This window comes from Rhineura floridana, chromosome 3, assembly GCF_030035675.1.
Source record: "Rhineura floridana isolate rRhiFlo1 chromosome 3, rRhiFlo1.hap2, whole genome shotgun sequence".
NCBI classification, from domain to species: Eukaryota; Metazoa; Chordata; class Lepidosauria; order Squamata; family Rhineuridae; genus Rhineura; species Rhineura floridana.
In genome coordinates, this window is record NC_084482.1 from 121,629,539 (window position 1) to 121,648,295 (window position 18,757).

General features: G+C 41.7%; 1 protein-coding gene across 1 annotated transcript; it reads left to right on the plus strand.

Annotated features, from left to right (window-relative positions):
• Positions 1 to 88: 88 nt before the first annotated feature.
• Positions 89 to 18,550, plus strand: EIF4E1B (eukaryotic translation initiation factor 4E family member 1B). The gene is made up of 7 exons (XM_061621962.1): positions 89 to 217; positions 14,656 to 14,744; positions 16,169 to 16,264; positions 16,740 to 16,803; positions 17,068 to 17,181; positions 17,787 to 17,926; positions 18,302 to 18,550. Exons 1-7 carry the CDS (start codon positions 212 to 214, stop codon positions 18,414 to 18,416), a joined length of 624 nt encoding a protein of 207 aa, XP_061477946.1. The 5' UTR covers positions 89 to 211; the 3' UTR covers positions 18,417 to 18,550.
• Positions 18,551 to 18,757: the final 207 nt, after the last annotated feature.

Below are 18,757 nucleotides of genomic sequence, written 5' to 3' on the forward strand. Positions count from 1 at the left end.
GTTTTGGCCTAAAGAGGGAGACCAGAGTTACAGCTTCTACAAATGCAGTTGACTGCCATGGCATTGGAAGGAATGAAGGAAGAAGGGCCTGGCTCTTTAACAAGTTAGGTTTCTAGGTTAAAGGCGGTTCTCAAAGGTGCCTTCGAGATAAAATGGAGTTCTGAAGAGGTGGGACCACTTACTGTCTTGGAAGGCAGTGGCAGTAACAACAATGATGGTGAGTAATAGTAGCACAGACTGTTTCTGCTAAGTGCTGTTCTCTTCTGTCTTCCTAAGGTATAAACCTGTAAATGTGAGGTTGTGTTTTGGAAACAGAGATGTCACTCTAAGGCTCCTTTTCTAATTTTCAGGGACTTTATTAACCTTGAGAGAGCCAATGTGGCATAGTGGTTAGAGTGTAGGACTACAACCTGGGATACCAGGGTTCAAATCCCCCCACAGCCATGAAGCTCACTGGGTGAATTTGGGTCAGTCACTGGCCCTTAGCTTCAGAGGAAGGCTGTGGTAAACCACCTCTGAATACCGTTTACCATGAAAACCCTATTCATAGGGTCGCTATAAGTTTGGATCATCTGGAAGGCAGTCTATTTCCATTTTTCATTGGCCCTGAAGGAGAGGGAAAGCTGCTCTGGTTGTAGCAGTGTGTTTGTTCTGTTCAGTATTCTGAACATCTTGTCTCTGATGCAAAGTTGGTCTTTTTCCCACAAAGGCTGCTGTTCTGTCTGTGCACCTTTACCTGTGAATTCAAACTGTCTTGAATTCAGCGAGACTGACGTCTCTGACCAAGTGCACATAGGAATGGGATGCCTACTGGCAAGTCTCCCAGAATGCCAGTCCCCAGTAGGTTTACCACTTTCCTCTTGGCTTGTGGTGAGCCCCTTCTATGCATATAACTTGTAGGAGACCTGCCTGTGGCTTCCAGGGCTGCTTCTTCCAAGACTCTTATACCTTTAACAGGAGTGTGAGGTGCTCTTCCCATTATATATTGCAGGTTGGGGGGAGGGAAGCATCTCCTAGTGACTTTCTGCTTGTTATGCAGTTATTAAAGCTGTACAGTCCCTGCCTGGAATACTCCAAGGCAAAGTAGTGGAGAAGTAGTCAATCCTCCTAGATCTGCCATGTATTGGCCCTGGTAACTTTAGTCCCTGGAGGACCTAAATGTGCCTGCTTATGTATCTGATTTTCATGCTGTTCCTTGAGGACACTGCAAGTATGGCCAAGACAGCCTGGCTTATGGGACTTGTCTGTGGAAATAATTTGCATGGTTCTCTTAAGGAACTGTGAACTTTCTTTGATAGCTCTGCTTGGCTTGGCAAGTTCTTTCTCCTTATGATTTTTGGTTTTTGATTTGCTTTTAAAAAAGTATAATGCTGTGGCATTCTTTATTTGCCCTGAGAGGGTCTGTGTGAAACCATGATGGACAGCTTGGAGGTTGGCAGGGCTGCCATTATACCACAGTTGTCATGAAGTGCATGGGGAAGGGCAGAAGGTAGCTTCAACAACACTTTACCTGTCACTGACTCTGTCTGGCAACTGACCTTTTAAAACTCGCTCTCCCATCCCCTGCAGCAGGCTAAAGGTCACTGCTGCTGCTGGCCAGACATCTTCCATATAGAGTTTTGCCCCTTTGCAGGGCTGGCGCCAAAGGGTGGCCAGGTTAGGGTGGGTAGGTAGCGCTCCCTTCCATGATAGCGTCAGCTCCCAACTCTGCCACAGATTGCAGAGAGGGAGCTCCCAGGAACCCCCGCTACTATCGCTGCCATCTTGGTTGATGGCACGTATGCACACGCGTAGCACGCATGCGTGCCATCAACCAAGATGGCAGCAGAGGCATCAGCCCCATAGGAAAGCCTCAGCTGCCATCTTCGTTGATGGCAGACATGCGCACACAGTGCGGGCAGCATTCACGCCAAGAGAAAAGTAAGGGTGTGGTGTGTGTGTGGGTGCCGGGGCCCAGGGCAGGCTGGTGCCCAAGGGTCCTGGCATGTCTGGCACTGGCCCTGCCCCGTTGTCACAGATATTGTCAACTAGTTGGGCCTAAGCACTTGGAAAGCTGGTTGTGCTCCTCCTTGGGACCAGAGTAAAGCTGGGAAAGCTCCTCCTACTCTTGTGAAGCTTTTCCCAAAAAGCTTTGTGAGAAAACACTCATTTTTAGCATTCCTGGGAAAATGCACCCCCCCCAATATTTGCTACATGATTTCCTCTAGGGTTGCCAGGTCAGAGGCATCCCAAACCCTGAGATTTCAGGGGCGTGCCCTAGTGATGTCATTCAGCATGATACATTAATTATTATTATTATTATTTATTATTATTTATTAAATTTATATACCGCCTGACTAGCAATAGCTCTCTGGTTAAGCATCAACCACAGTTGCTTGGAGCATACCGCTTAAAAAAAAATAAAAATCTCCGATTAGAAATTAAGATAGAAATCTTAGCTGAATGGGGGAGTTTCCAGGTCCAGCTGAAGTGATGAGATCATTCCTTCTCACCTGCTTAGAGATCCTGGGTAAGGAACATTTAATCTAGCCTACTTGCTTCTGGCAAGTAGGGTTTAAGTGCCCTCTGGCCAGGCCAGTCACGAGAAGGCCGTTGTAGGAAGAAAGCCTAATGTTGTGGAGTTGTTAGATGGGAACACTCAAGAGTAAAGATGGATCCCCCTGAAGGCTGCAATTCTTTTTTTTTTCAATAATTTTTATTCAGATTTTCATAAAACATACAAGACAAAATCATAAAACATTCAAAGACAAAAAACAAAATCAAAAATAGTTAAACAAAAAGAAAGAAAAAAAAAACAAAAATAAAAAATAAAGAGTAAAATATTGACTTCCCATTTGTCAAAGATCAAATCAGTTATAAGTCTATAATATATAACAATCCTGTCTCTTAAGTCATATTATAAAATCACTTTCCTCCAGTAGTTATCTTACTTAATCATCAAATCTCATAAACATTACTTTATTCTTTCCACAAAAAGTCAAAGAGAGGTTTCAATTCTTTAAGAAATATATCTATCAATTTTTTTTTCCAGATAAGCATATCGATTAATCCATCTCATTACTAATTATGATAATCTTATTGTCATAACCATAGTCAAAATAAACATTTCAATTAATCCATCACATCAGAATCTGTTAGGTTCAATAATTTCAGTAGCCATTGTTCTATTATCTCTATTAGTTCCATTTTCCATCTTCCATCTTCAGTAGTCTTGTTAAGTCCAGTAATTTCAATATCCAATCTTCCATTATCAGTATTCCATAATAATCTTGCTGTCAAAGCCATAGTCATATAGTAAGAGTCTGATGGGAATTACCTCTATCCCAAATATTTTCTTGCCATCCATTCTGAATAGGTTGCTGAAATACTGCTGTAAAATCATATCTCTGTTCTTTTTTTCAAAATACACTGGGTCATCTCTTAAAAGTTTTTCCATTGTCACATGGCTGCAGTTAATTCCATAGATTTTCTCTATATTGGGCTCCATCACATCATTCCAGTCCAGAAGATTATCCATGCCATTGATAACTTTATCTCTAGAATCTTCATTCATTTCTTCAGAGATAACATTGAGTTCCAAACAATAGATTTTATTTCTAAAGTCCATAGACTCCAAATCTTGTTCCTGTTCCACGTTGGTTCCAATCTCCGGGATCTCCTCTCTCACAGGGACCCCTATTCCAGTCTCCAGGGTCTCCTCTCTCACAGGGACCCCTGTTCCAATCTCCGGGGTCTCCTCTCTCACAGGGACCCCTTCCAGGGTCACCTCTCTCACAGGGACCCTTATATCTTTAATCTCCTGCTTCATTTTACTCAATTCAATTTTCGTTATCTCAATCTCATCCATTATTTTCTGAAACATAGTTATTTCCAGATTTTCAGCCACTTTCTTAATTGTGAAGGCTGCAATTCTAAACACACTTACTAAGGAACTAAGCCCCACCAAACGCAACAGGACTTACAATGTTTTTTTATCTGTTTTTAATTCATTGTTGGTTTTATTATTTTGAATGTTTTTAAATACCTGTCTTTAACTGTTTTTACCAATAATTGTATTGTTTTAATTCCTTCTATAAACCGCTTTGAGGTTTTTTACAATAAAGCAGTATATAAATGTTGTAAATAAAATAGATAAATAAATGTTGGAGTCACTGTGGCCCTTGGGTGTCTTTCCTCTTTTATACTGAGTCAGGCCATTTGGTACCATCTAGCTCAGTACTGATGACATGGACTAACATTGGCTCTCCAGGATTCCAGGCAATAGTCTCTTCTTGAATTTTGGACCTTTGCATGCAAAGCATGTGCCCTACCGCTGAGCTACAGCCCTTTCCCTGTTTAAAAAAAATCTTTTAAAATTGTTCTTTTCAATTCACTAATGAATGCACAGCATACTAGGGCAGATTCACACCATGCATTTAAAGCAAATTCGGCATACATTAGAAGCACACGAATCCCACCACAGAATCATGGGAACTGTAGTTTGTTAAGGGTGGTGGGAACTATAACTGTGAGGGGGAAACTACACTTCCCAGGATTCTTTGGGGGAAGTCATGTGCTTTAAATGAGAGTTGAATGTGCTTTAAATGTATTGTGTGGATCTGCATTACTTCATAAACCTTGCCTGCATATAAATCATTTTAATTAAATTTTAAAATGAAAATAAGCTACAAAGTTTACTGAGTGATCATGGGCTACATACCATCTCTCAGCCTAATCTGCCCCTCAGGGTGAAAACAACGGGGGGACCATAACCACCTCAAGGAAGAAGGGCACACTTAAAATGTAGAGGAAATAATAATTTGTAAATGATGTACAATATACAGTATACAATATACATCCTTATTCAAAAGAAAGGGGATCTCAGGGAATGCAGTAATTATCGAACTTTGCCTTAATATCCCATGCAAGTAAAGTAATGCTCAAGATTCTACAACAAAGGCTCTTACCATGTATGGAGCGAGAAATGCCAGACGTCCAAGCTGGATTTAGAAAGGTAAAAGGTACCAAAGATCATATCGCAAACATACGTTGGATAATGGAACGAACCAAGGAATTTCAGAAGGAAATAACCCTGTGCTTTATAGATTACAGCAAAGCCTTTGACTGCGTAGATCATGAAAAACTATGGAATGCTATAAAGGAAATAGGGGTGCCACAGAATCTGATTGTTCTTTTTTTTATCATTAATTTTATTCAAATTTTCAAACACAAAACAAAACAAAAAAGAAACAAATTAAACAATAAAATAAAATGTTGACTTCCGATTTGTCGCAGATCAGTTATAGGTCTATGATATATAACAAACCTGTCTCTTAATATATTAAAAAATCACTTTCCTCTAGTAGTTATCTTAATTAATCATCAAATCTCATTAACATCACTTTATTCTTTCCACAAAAAGTCAAAAAGAGGTTTCCACTCCTTGAGAAATATATCCATCGATTTTTCTCCAAAAAAAAAAAAAGTCAATTAATCCATCTCATCAAGTCTGCTAGGTCCAGTAATTTCAATAGCCATTTTTCCATTATTAGTGTTAATTCCATCTTCCAACTTCCATCCTTGCACCCATAATAGAATAATTAGAATTCTTTGAGAGTGTCAACAAGCATATAGATAGAGGTGATCCAGTGGACATAGTGTACTTAGACTTTCAAAAAGCGTTTGACAAGGTACCTCACCAAAGGCTTCTGAGGAAGCTTAGCAGTCATGGAATAAGAGGAGAGGTCCTCTTGTGGATAAGAAATTGGTTAAGAAGCAGAAAGCAGAGAGTAGGAATAAACGGACAGTTCTCCCAATGGAGGGCTGTAGAAAGTGGAGTCCCTCAAGGATCGGTATTGGGACCTGTACTTTTCAACTTGTTCATTAATGACCTAGAATTAGGAGTGAGCAGTGAAGTGGCCAAGTTTGCTGATGACACTAAATTGTTCAGGGTTGTTAAAACAAAAAGGGATTGCGAAGAGCTCCAAAAAGACCTCTCCAAACTGAGTGAATGGGCAGAAAAATGGCAAATGCAATTCAATATAAACAAGTGTAAAATTATGCATATTGGAGCAAAAAATCTGAATTTCACATATACGCTCATGGGGTCTGAATTGGCAGTGACCGACCAGGAGAGAGACCTCGGGGTTGTAGTGGACAGCACGACGAAAATGTCGACCCAGTGTGCGGCAGCTGTGAAAAAGGCAAATTCCATGCTAGCGATAATTAGGAAAGGTATTGAAAATAAAACAGCCGATATCATAATGCCCTTGTATAAATCTATGGTGCGGCCGCATTTGGAATACTCTGTACAGTTCTGGTCGCCTCATCTCAAAAAGGATATTATAGAGTTGGAAAAGGTTCAGAAGAGGGCAACCAGAATGATCAAGGGGATGGAGCGACTCCCTTACGAGGAAAGGTTGCAGCATTTGGGGCTTTTTAGTTTAGAGAAAAGGCAGGTCAGAGGAGACATGATAGAAGTGTATAAAATTATGCATGGCATTGAGAAAGTGGATAGAAAAAAGTTCTTCTCCCTCTCTCATAATACTAGAACTCATGGACATTCAAAGAAGTTGAATGTTGGAAGATTCAGGACAGACAAAAGGAAGTACTTCTTTACTCAGCGCATAGTTAAACTATGGAATTTGCTCCCACAAGATGCAGTAATGGCCACCAGCTTGGACGGCTTTAAAAGAAGATTAGACAAATTCATGGAGGACAGGGCTATCAATGGCTACTAGCCATGATGGCTGTGCTCTGCCACCCTAGTCAGAGGCAGCATGCTTCTGAAAACCAGTTGCCGGAAGCCTCAGGAGGGGAGAGTGTTCTTGCACTCGGGTCCTGCTTGCGGGTTTCCCCCAGGCACCTGGTTGGCCACTGTGAGGACAGGATGCTGGACTAGATGGGCCACTGGCCTGATCCAGCAGGCTCTTCTTATGTTCTTATGTTCTTAATAATCTTGCTGTCATAGTCATAGTCATATAGTAAGAGTCTGATGGGAATTTCCTTCATCACAAATATTTCCTTGCCATCAATTCTGAATGCGTTGCTGGAATATTGTTGTAAAGTCATATCTCTATTCCTCTTTTTTACGAAATGCACTAGCACATCTCTTGAGAGTTTTTCCATTGTCACATATCTGGAATTAATTCTATAAATTTTCTCTATTTCAAGTTCCATCAAATCATTCCAGTCCAGAAATTCCATTGAAACATTAATAGCTTTATCTCTGATATCTTCATCAATTTCTCCAGGGACGCCGAATTCCAAACAGTAATCTTTATCTCCAGGATCCACAAACTCCAAATATTTTTCCAGTTCCACACTTGATATATCTGTTCCAATCTCCAGGACTTGCATCCTCCCTTTAATTTTTGCCATAAAGTCCAAATCTTTTTCCAATTCCACATTTGATATATCTGATCCAGTCTCCAGAATTTGCTCCTTCCCTTTAATTTCTTTTTCATCTTCTATTGCTTGTCCATCTGCTTTTTTTCTCATATAATCCTTTATTTCTTTCAGCTCCTGTTTCACTTTACCAAATTCAGTTGCCATCTCTTGTCTACTCTGTCCCAGTTCTTGTTTCGTTATCTTAATCTCATCCATTATCTTCTGAAACATATCCAGAGGGGAAAACCCTTCCAGGGGTACATCCAGGGTCTCTGCCACTTCTTTGATTGTCATTCTTAAAGCCGAAGAAAAAACCCTTCAAATTTCCAATATAGCCACAATTCCCAAGCAAAGAGTAATTTGCTTCTTTTTCCAGCAATAAGGGAGTTAATATTCCAGGCCTGTTGACATCATCTGGCCAGCACAGTTCTTATCTCCCGCATGTCCAAGAATGCAAAACAAATTTGGTTCACAGCGCCAAACAATTAGTAACATACACGAACAGCAGATTCGTCTAAAGAAAGTAGTCCAAGAAAAAGTAGTCCCAGACATATATCAATCAAATAATCATCTAAATCAGATTTTCTCTTCGGGTAAGTTGCCCCTCATCCGTTTTAATCTTCATAGTTTCCAAATTCAGGAGGGGGGGGTATCCGGTTCCGGTCCCGGTAAGACGCTTTTTTTCCGGCTCGATATCTTTCCTCCCTTAGCTCATAATTTTTAAACCCTTTAACTCTAGTAGCTTCATGGAAATAGAGACGGCATGAAGTTTAAAGACTTGGCGATTTCCCCAGCACTATAATCTTCACTTCAAAGCCTAAACATAGCTGTATTTAAGATATCAAACTGACTTCCTTAAGCAGAACGTATAACTAAGGAGCAAGAAAAATGGGACACTGAAGTGAAATATCTATGTCCATGCCTTAGAACATCTAAATAAATGCTATATACTTAGGACTAATTCATAAACCCCTTTACTAGCAGAGTGAAAAGTTTATTTACTTACCTTGTGATTAACGCAGCCATCCAAACGGACCGAACTGTGCTACTGCCATCCATTTTAAGGCTTATGCTGATGATTACACAATGATCTTTACCAGGAAAAAATGCCAGGAGTTAGGCATCTCCTTGGGGGAAGGGAAAATCCCCCCTGAACCAGCTCAACCCAAAATAATCCAACCTTGCCTACCAAATTCTACTTCTCCTTACCCTCCGGATATATCAATAAATAACTCAAATGACCATCCACAGCCGACTAACCTTCATGACTGGTCATTAGACCACCAATTAACCATCAACCCACCTAAGGAGGATATCGGCACTAAAAGCCTCGCTGAAGAACTTCAGGATGCAGGCTTTGGCTGCATCCCAACACAGAAGGACGAAGAGCTTCCCTCTGAAATTTTAACTATAGATGACACTAATGTGCCCCAAGATTCCAGGATTGCCTCTTCAGAGAACTACCCCAAAATTAATCCTTCAACACAGCAGAGCCTGGAAGGCTTGAACTTGCTGTCGTTGGGATGGGGAATAGCTGTAACAGAAGAACTTAATTTGATAAAAGCTTACATAACCGAAACGAACAGTCTACTTACCACTCTGACTAAATCTATGGGACTATTCCTGATGGAGAAACAAATGTCCCCCAACTCCACCTCAGTCACCCAAGATTCTCGAAACTCCTTGATAAGGAAACCAAAATCGAAAGTTAAAAACATTAACTCATCACACCAGACTGCTCGGAGAGTTAACAAAATGAAGAAAACAAAGAACATAAAGAACTTAAAGCCTGCCCTAACAAAGAAAATGAATTTTAACCCCTTATATAAGCTACTAGACGCTTCAACTAAATCTCAGCATTCCCTTCCGCAAGACTGTAAAACAAAAACAGTTACAAAAAATACTTCTCTCCATTTAAATAAGTCTAGCCCCTTACTGGGGAATGCAAATTTTTTAAGAGAGCCTTGTTCTGAAAAGTCCAAATATGGAATCAGGAGCCCGGATATTAACAAACCCCTAGGCACTCACAGACTTTCGGACAACCACTGTAACGTTTCAAATTGGAATTTACAACTCACAAGAGACAAACTAGCAGTAACCTTTCTAACTTCGTCGTTGGAACAGAGGTCAACTACATCAATAAAACAACTTTTTGAATCTTACCTTAAACTTTATCTCCCGAACATCTCATCTAACAACTGCGTCAAGCATGTGTCTCACTTCTATTCGCATTTTCCGGAAAGACGCACCATCATTACCTTTCAATCGACACACATTGCTGAGTGGATTTACAAAATCAGGGAAGACTTTTACACTCATGGTATCTGGATACAACGCTATTTTGTAAATAAGGCTTCCCCTAATTCACTTTTTAAACATTCCTTTTCACAATTAAGGAAAGAAACATCCCGGTCTCAGCTATCCCCTGCTAGACAGAGTACTCAAGTAAATAAGGCCTCTTCTAATTCATCCCTTAATCATCCCTCTTCACATTCAAAGAAAGATAGATTTCGATCTCAGTCATACACCCGTAGAAAGAGTAACCAGAAATACTCCACCCCTACTAACCCCCTGGCCCAAGCCCAATTTCAGTCTTGCGGGTCGGAGGCTCCAGACTACGAAGACCTCTCCCTCCCCCTCCTAACAAAGCGCTGTTCTGATCCAAACAGAGCTGACCCCCTCCCATGTAATAAAAACAGGTCTATAACTGATACTAAGGAAAGCGAGCTACTTAGACCCCAAAATTACGACCCGATTCTGGGTACAGCTAAGCAAACAACCAGTGCCTCTTGGCTCGCGATGCGTTATCTATATCCTGAAGAATTGGGTTCCCCAACTAAAAGCCAAACGATAAAATTAAATCCTTCCCCAGGTTCAATACAAGCTACTGGAGTATCCTCCAATGTTAGTACATTAACTCCAATAATTCATATCATCACTCCACGATATGATTCCTCTTAGACGTAACCACTAAAACAAACAGCTTATTATTTAACCCAGCCCTGGGTTTAGCCCTAATCCCACATTTATCATGATGAAGGACCCCCTTTCTTCATATGATTATGAAATATAGCCAGCGGGAAAAGTACTATGCGAGACATAACTTCACGTTTGTTATGCATTTTAATCTTGAAGATTTTTAAGGTCCTAGTATGTCGGAATTCCAAATATGTATTTTATAACCCTTCTTTTTGTAATTAATCCTGTTATATGGGCCTTTGGCCGCAATAAAGATTGATTGAAATTCAGGCCAGCTTTTTGCCATAAAAAATAAGATAAGCTTTTTAAATTTTCTTTCCTCCTCCTTAATTCCTTGTATAAAAGAGAGAAGTGTAACTCACCCAGGTATCTTGATTTCTGATTCTTAAACAAATCTCTTTTACTGTAGTAATTTAAGCCAAATGATAAGATTAGACAGAAGAAAGCTCGCCCGTTGTGGATCGTTTAAAAGAAAAAACGTCTCGCTTTTTTCAGCCCAGCTTGCTGGAAGTCCTAACTCCGTCCTCGGCTGCTAGGTATGCCTTCTTTTCCCAGGGAATTCCTGATCAATTCCAGCCACCGACAGCCCAACTAAGTTTCTGTGGATAATCTCTTCGGTTCACCCTTGCCTGGGAGAACATTTATACCAGTCAAAGTTCCCTTTTGACTGATTTTAAACTGAAAAAAGCTTCCTCTGAGACAGAGCTCATCTCAGAGGCAGCCACAGGCGGAGCAATCCTTCCGGGAAGTCCCACAGCATCTGATTGTTCTGATGAGCAACCTATTACGAGTGGGGTACCACAGGGCTCGGTGCTGGGCCCAGTGCTCTTTAACATTTTTATTAACGACTTGGATGAGGAGGTACAGAGCATGCTTATCAAATCTGCAGATGATACAAAATTGGGGGGCATAGCTAATACCGTGGAAGACAGAAACAAAATTCAAAGGGACCTTGATAGGCTGGAGCATTGGGCTGAAAACAACAGAATGAAATTCAACAGGGACAAATGCAAAGTTCTGCACTTAGGAAAAAGAAACCAAATGTACAGTTATAAGATGGGGGATACTTGGCTCAGCAGTACGACATGTGAGAAGGATCCTGGAGTTGTCGTTGATCACATGAATATGAGCCAACAGTGTGATGTGGCTGCAAAAAAGGCAAACGCTATATTAGGCTGCATTAACAGAAGTATAGTTTCCAAACCGCGCGAAGTACTAGTTTCCCTCTATTCAGCACTGGTTACGCCTTATCTTGAATACTGCATCCAGTTCTGGTCTCCGCACTTCAAGAAGGATGCAGACAAACTGGAACGGGTTCAGAGGAGGGCAACAAAGATGATCAGGGGACTGGAAACAAAGCCCTATGAAGAGAGACTGAAAGAACTGGGCATGTTTAGCCTGGAGAAGAGAAGACTGAGGGATATGATAGCACTCTTCAAGTACTTGAAAGGTTGTCACATAGAGGAGGGCCGGGATCTCTTCTCGATCATCCCAGAGTGCAGGACACGGAATAATGGGCTCAAGTTGCAGGAAGACAGATTTCGACTGGACATCAGGAAAAACTTCCTAACTGTTAGAGCCATACGACAATGGAACCAATTACCTAGAGAGGTAGTGGGCTCTCCGACACTGGAGGCATTCAAGAGGCAGCTGGACAGCCATCTGTCAGGAATGCTTTGATGTGGATTCCTGCATTGAACAGGGGGTTGGACTCGATGGCCTTGTAGGCCCCTTCCAACTACTATTCTATGATTCTATACTCTGGACAAGAGGCTACTGTAAGGACAGAATATGGAGAAACCAATTAGTTCCCAATTGGAAAGGGTGTGAGACGGGTGTATTTAGCACCCTATTTGTTCAGTCTATACGCAGAACATATCATACGGAAAGCTGGATTGGACCAAGGTGAAGGAGGTGTGAAAATTGGAGGGAGAAATATCAATAATTTAAGATATGCAGACAATACCATACTACCAGCAGAAACCAGTAATGATTTGAAAGGAATGCTGATGAAAGTTAAAGAGGAAAGCACAAAAGCAGGACTATAGCTGAACAGCCAGAAATCAGGAAGAAGGCTAGGACTGGGGAGGGCAGCTGTGAGAGAACTAGAAAAGGTCCTCAAATGCAAAGATGTATCACTGAACACTAAAGTCAGGATCATTCAGACCATGGTATTCCTGATCTCTACGTATGGATGTGAAAGTTGGACAGTGAAAAAGGTGGATAAGAGAAAAATCAACTCATTTGAAATCTGGTGTTGAAGGAGAGCTTTGCTCATACCATGGACTGCGAAAAAGACAAATAATTGGGTGTTAGAACAAAGTAAGCCAGAACTGTCACTAGAAGCCAAAATGAGAAACTATCATACTTGGACACATAATGAGGAGACATGATTCACTAGAAAATATATGCTGGGAAAAACAGAAGGGAGCAGAAAAAGAGGAAGGCCAAACAAGAGATGGATTGATTCCATAAAGGAAGCCACAGACCTGAACTTACAAGATCTGAACAGGGTGGTTTATAACAGATGCTATTGGAGGTTACTGATTCATAGGGTCTCCATAAGTCGTAATCGTCTTGAAGGCACATAACAACAACAAATAATAATTACAACTATAGTGTGAAATCAGATACATATCAAGACATAGTATGAAGAAATATTTATATAAGCATGAATGTCAAAGATGTTTATGATTTACACAACCTGTAAAGATATTGATAGTGCATTCCTATGCATGTTTACTAAGAAGCAAGTCCCAATGTATTCAATAGGCATTACTCAGACAGGGAAGCATGCATAGGACTGTGATTCAGTGATAAGGAACTTCACTCTCGCAATCAAAAATTCAGAATCATGCCAAGTTGAGCTGTTTTGCAACTGTTTTATACTTCTGTTATGGTTATTAGATTTTAAAGGGATTTATTTCTTGTTGTGAGCTGCCTTGGTTTCCAACCCTATCTCACAAGGTTGTTGGAAATATTCCACATACACACACACTGGAGATGTAAAAATACATGCACCCAATATAATAGTTTGTCGTCAACATCAGTTGGCCATTGCAGAACATTTTTTAAAAAAAATAAGTATTAGTTTCCTGCCACATAAAAGCAGTAAGTAAGCCCTGCCTAACTGCTAAAAAAAGAAGGATCGGAGGGGTGGGAGAGAGATTTACAACACAATCCTTTTTTATGTTCACTCAAAAGTCCTATTAATTTTCAGCACAATCCTAACCATGCCTACTCAAAAGTAAGTCCTACTGAATTCAATGGAATTAACTCCCAGGTATGTGGAATTAACATTGCAGCTTTACTCCCAGAAAAATTCATATTAGGAAGGTTTTCAAAACAGGTTATGAATAAGACATATAAACTGCCCTCTTCAACAGTCCAGTAAAATTTAAATTTGTTTGGCTCCTTAATTAGAAAAGTGTAACACTGCAGAATGTATACTTTTTAAAACTTCTATTCAAAAATTATTTGAAAGATAAAATGTATAATATGCCATTTTTGCAAGTAATTAAAAAACCCCTGCATGTACACTTTTATGCCTACCAAGATCCTGCTGTGCTCTTCTGTAGTAGTGCAATCCTATGCATGTTTACTCAGAAGCAAGTCCGAATCCTGTACAGAGAAAGTACTCTTTATGCTGCTGAAAGCTATATATTTACTGAATCCCTGGTGTGAGCCGAGCAGGAAATGGAAACTGTGGGTTTAGGTATTGCCTGGGGATCAACAAATCTTGTCAATCACAACCCTGACTTCACTTATTAGCTAAAAACCTGAAAGGGCAGGGATTAGAGCAGTCAGAACTAACAGAAGTTGTGGGGGGGGGAGACTGACATTTCATTTATATCTTTTGAACCAGACCATCTAGAAACTTAATTTTTTTAAAATGAAAGCTAAGAGTCCGGAAATTAAGGTGACTCACCCAGAAATCCAGACAGCACCCCCCAAAACCAGAGGCTCCAGGCAAAAACTGGACACCTGGCAACCCTAGTTTTCTCAATTTATAATGGTTCTCCCCACCCCGGCCTTTATTCCTGCCCCTGAAAGAGATCATGAGAACAAAATCCATAAGATACCTCATTCCTCAGTAGATAGTAGTTCTTTGTCGTCTTCTTTTTTTTCTCCCTCTAATGCTTTGTTGCAGGAACAGTCCTTCTCTCTGACCCCCTTGTAATGTCTGCCTTGGTTCTTTGCCCAGCCTGTTGAAGCCTGTACAGGCCAGGGACCACATACCCCTGACAAATTTGCATGAGGGGCCTGTAATGCCTCTTGTAATGCACTGTCCACTTATTCAAATGCCAGGCAAGTCCTCGTGAAGAGCAGCGGATGCACAAGGCCAGGAGAGGAGAGGTGGCTGTGGAACACTTTGGCAAGCACCCCCTGCAGAACAGGTACTAGCAGAGCAGCAAAATGTATTGGGCTACAAATTGTACTGATCTCCCATTTCTATAGCTCTTGCCCTCTTTGCATTGCCCTTCCAGTGCAATAATGTATCACAAAATCATAGAATAGTACAGTTGGAAGGGGCTGTAAGGCTATCAAGTCCAACCCCTGCTTAATGCAGGAATCCAAATTAAAGCATCCCGACAGGTGCCTCTTGAATGCCTCTACTGTTGGAGAGAGAAATACTAACTTTCCTTGCTTGGTGGCTGTTAACCAAAATTTCCTCGCTAGGTGCATCCACATGTTATTATTATTACTCTTTATTTTTACCCCGCCCTTTTTCCAAAACTGGAACTCAGGGCGGCTTACAAATAAAAACTACACATAGATAAAAAACATACAAAAATATACAATTAAAATAGAATTAAACTATTTGTAACATTAAAACCATGAAACATACACTTAAAATACTAAGACAATTTAAAACATTAAGAATATTAAGAATTAAGAATAGGGCTAAGAAAGGTACATGTGGCTAAGAAAGCTGTGCTCTGATACAGCAGATATTTATTGCCCAGAAATCCTTTCTGTTTTTGCTTTCAAGGAACACTTGGGATGCTAATGTGTGTTTCCAGAAATCATTGCTGTTAAACATGGAAAAATCTTTACTCTCACCTTAACTGTTTGTGCTCCTCTTCTTCTAACTGGGGAGAGGGGAACCTAACTGTCTTGTGCTTAAAAGAGCCCTGCTGGATCAGAACAAAGGCACATCTAGTCCAGCATTCTGTTCTTACTGTGGCTAACCTGTTGCCCGTGGGAAGCCAACAAACAGGACTTAAGTGCAAACAGCACTCTCCCCTCCCGTGTTTTCCAGCAATCAGTATTTGGAAGCATACTGCCTCTGCCTATGAAGGCAGAGCATAGCCATTGTGACTAGTAGCCACTGAGAGCCTTATCCTCCATGAATTTGTCTAATCTTTTAAAGGCATCCAAGTCGGTGGCCGTCACTGGCCCTTGTGGGGAACAAATTCCACAGTTAAACTATGAGCTGTGTGAAGTGCTTCCCTTTACCTGTCCTGAATCTCCCACCATTATCTCTTGAAGTAACCCCTCTTTATTTTCCCTCACCCCTTCACTGAGAGAGGGAGAGAGTTTCTGGATTCTGTCTCGAGCGGCTGAAAAAAATCCAGTGTGTATCATTGGTAATTCATATCTCACCTTAAAATCCACATCCTAACTAAGTTTGTCCTGTTAGTGGGTCTAATCAAATTTGGACTAAGATGAGTGCAAGGCATCACTTTCCAGGTAGAACAGGCAGTGTTCAGACTTGTGGCAAGATGTGCTGCTGTATGCTTGCACACAGAACTTCACTTAGGGGAGTGCTTATCTTTGCAGCTAGTGGCTTAATTTTGCCCCCTCTTCATCTCTATAGGTGGGCCCTGTGGTTTTTCAAAAATGACAAGAGCAAGACCTGGCAGGAGAACTTGCGGCTTGTCACCAAATTTGATACTGTAGAAGACTTCTGGGCGTGAGTGCATACCAGTCCCTGTAACAGTTTCCCTTGAAGAAAAAGACCATTGTGGGATTGAGAGCCAAGGGTGGAGAATGTGTGGCCCTCTGGATGTTGTTGGACTCCTAACTGCCATCAGCCCTAGCCAGCATGAACAGGAATGATGGGAGCTGGGTTCTCCACCTCAGTCCATCCATTTTTAAAAACGTCTATTTGTATCTATATGCTTAAGAATTGCCCTACATGCAGCACTTGTATGTTTAAAAGTGGTTGAAATAAGTAGGTGCTGCAGGGAGCTCTCAGGGAGCCAAGTGTCCAGTGGCGTGTTCCTGGAATTAGTGAAATGGCTCTCAGGACTGTTTCCAGGGTGAGTCACCTGCTTTGGTGCTGCTCATGCAAGGCACCTTGCATCAACATCAGGAGCAATGGGTTTCTTACTCAAACCCACCCACTCTGTTTCTGACATGTCTGTCTTCTCTCCTTGCGACTGCAGCCTGTATAGCCATATCCAACTGGCCAGCAAGTTGACCTCTGGCTGTGACTATTCCCTTTTCAAGGTAAGTCTCATATGTCAAGAAGTTCCCAGTTCCCCCTGTTCAGTTAATATTGTGTTTCCTGTGAGGAGGTGAGTATAAGGATGAGCGTCTCAAACTGCAGTTGCAGGGTTTCTTGTTGTATGGGCTTTGCCATAGGCCCCAGAACTAGATATGGCTTGTTGGGAATAGAGTGCATTGTGGTGGAATAAGAATGTCTTACAACTTCATGCAGCTGTGTGTGTGAGAGAGGGACCTCCATGTATTGAGATGATGCATTCCTGGCAGGATGGCATTGAGCCAATGTGGGAAGATAACCGGAATAAGCGTGGTGGGCGTTGGCTTATCACCTTGGCCAAGCAGCAGCGACATACGGAGCTTGACCGTTTCTGGTTGGAGACTGTAAGTAAGGAGGAAGCTCTGGGTGTTTGCTTCTTCTTTCTGAAATGTGGCATTGGCCTGGTTTCTGGCCATGCTTCTGGGCTGGGCATAAAGTTTGTCCTGTTGTCTCTTGGGCAGGTGGGAGTGCTCCCCAAAGTGGTCCTCCTTCATTAGTTCCTATTCCCAGCTGAGTCTATTATGGCTTACTGCAGCCTATGCCAGCCTGGTGCCCTCCAGATGTTTTGGATTACAGCTTCCATTGGCCCAAGCCAGCACAGCAGTTGTACTCCAAAGCATCTGGAGGGCACCAGGTTGGCAAAGCCTGGCTGATTGTGTTCAGAGTGACCTGCACCACATGACACCATGAGATGGAAGGGGAGAGGAAAGGCTATATTGTGTCTATTTGCTCAGGCGGCCTTTCCTATTTCTTCTCCTCACCCTGGTTCTTCTGATGTTTGCTGGGGCCTCTGAGTCGAGCTATGCACTCTGGTCCTTCCCAAGCCGTGCTTAAAGGCCCTTATGAGGCGAAATCTTGCCCACTGCATTTAACTGTAGTACCTCATGCAAATGCTTGCATCTGGTTCTCTGTGCACTTCATGGATTTTCCTCTTGCTGTTTCTGTGTAGCTGCTGTGCCTGATTGGAGAGATGTTCGATGACTACAGTGAAGATGTATGTGGGGCGGTCATCAACATCCGTGCCAAGGGGGACAAGATTGCAATTTGGACTCAAGAGGCAGAGAACCGGGATGGGGTCATTCATATTGGGTAACTAACAGCTCCTTTTCTTGTGCTGTGGGCGTGAAATGCTGAGACACATATAAGAGGACTAATGCCAACCACCTTTTGTAATGCAGAACATGTTTGCATAGTTAAACATGAATAAGGTTACTAAGGGGGTGTCTTACTTTGTTTTTTTTAAAGAGCATTTGAAGCCTTTATGCATTAGCTGAGCCAGCCACACATGGAAGAGGGTTGTGGAAGTCTCTAGGAGCCTAGGCCCTTCCATTGGAATGGATTATGACTGTATGCTAGAGATGGCTACAGAAAAGATATGAGCTAAGGTAGTCAGCTATCCATGGTATGATAAATATAGGCAGGCAGGTCACAGAAGGATTTGCTTAAATTTTTTTTTCTTTTCAGGCGTGTATACAAGGAGCGCCTGGGCCTGTCCTCAAAAGTCGTAATTGGTTATCAGGCTCATGCAGATACTGCCACCAAGAGCGGTTCCCTGATGAAGAACAAGTTTGTGGTATGAAGCAGCTAGGATGGACCCTTGGAGGTGGCAGGATCTCTGGGGGAGCAGTGTAGATGGGCATGGCATGGCATAATAGTCACATACCTTTTGTTGGCTCTCAACATTATTAAAGTATTACAACTAAACAAGTTTTATTTTTCTGTCCTGAGTTGGATTCTTGGGGCAACCACTCACTCTTGGAATCGACATCCATCCTCTTAGCCTTGCTTATATTCCTTTGCCCTGAGACAGGCTTACCAGAGCTAGACCTTGGATAATGTTCAACTACATACTTGTGCTAGCACAACAGGATTTCCTCCATCTCCTCCCCCAGCATGCACCCTATCCCCAAATCTGCTCCA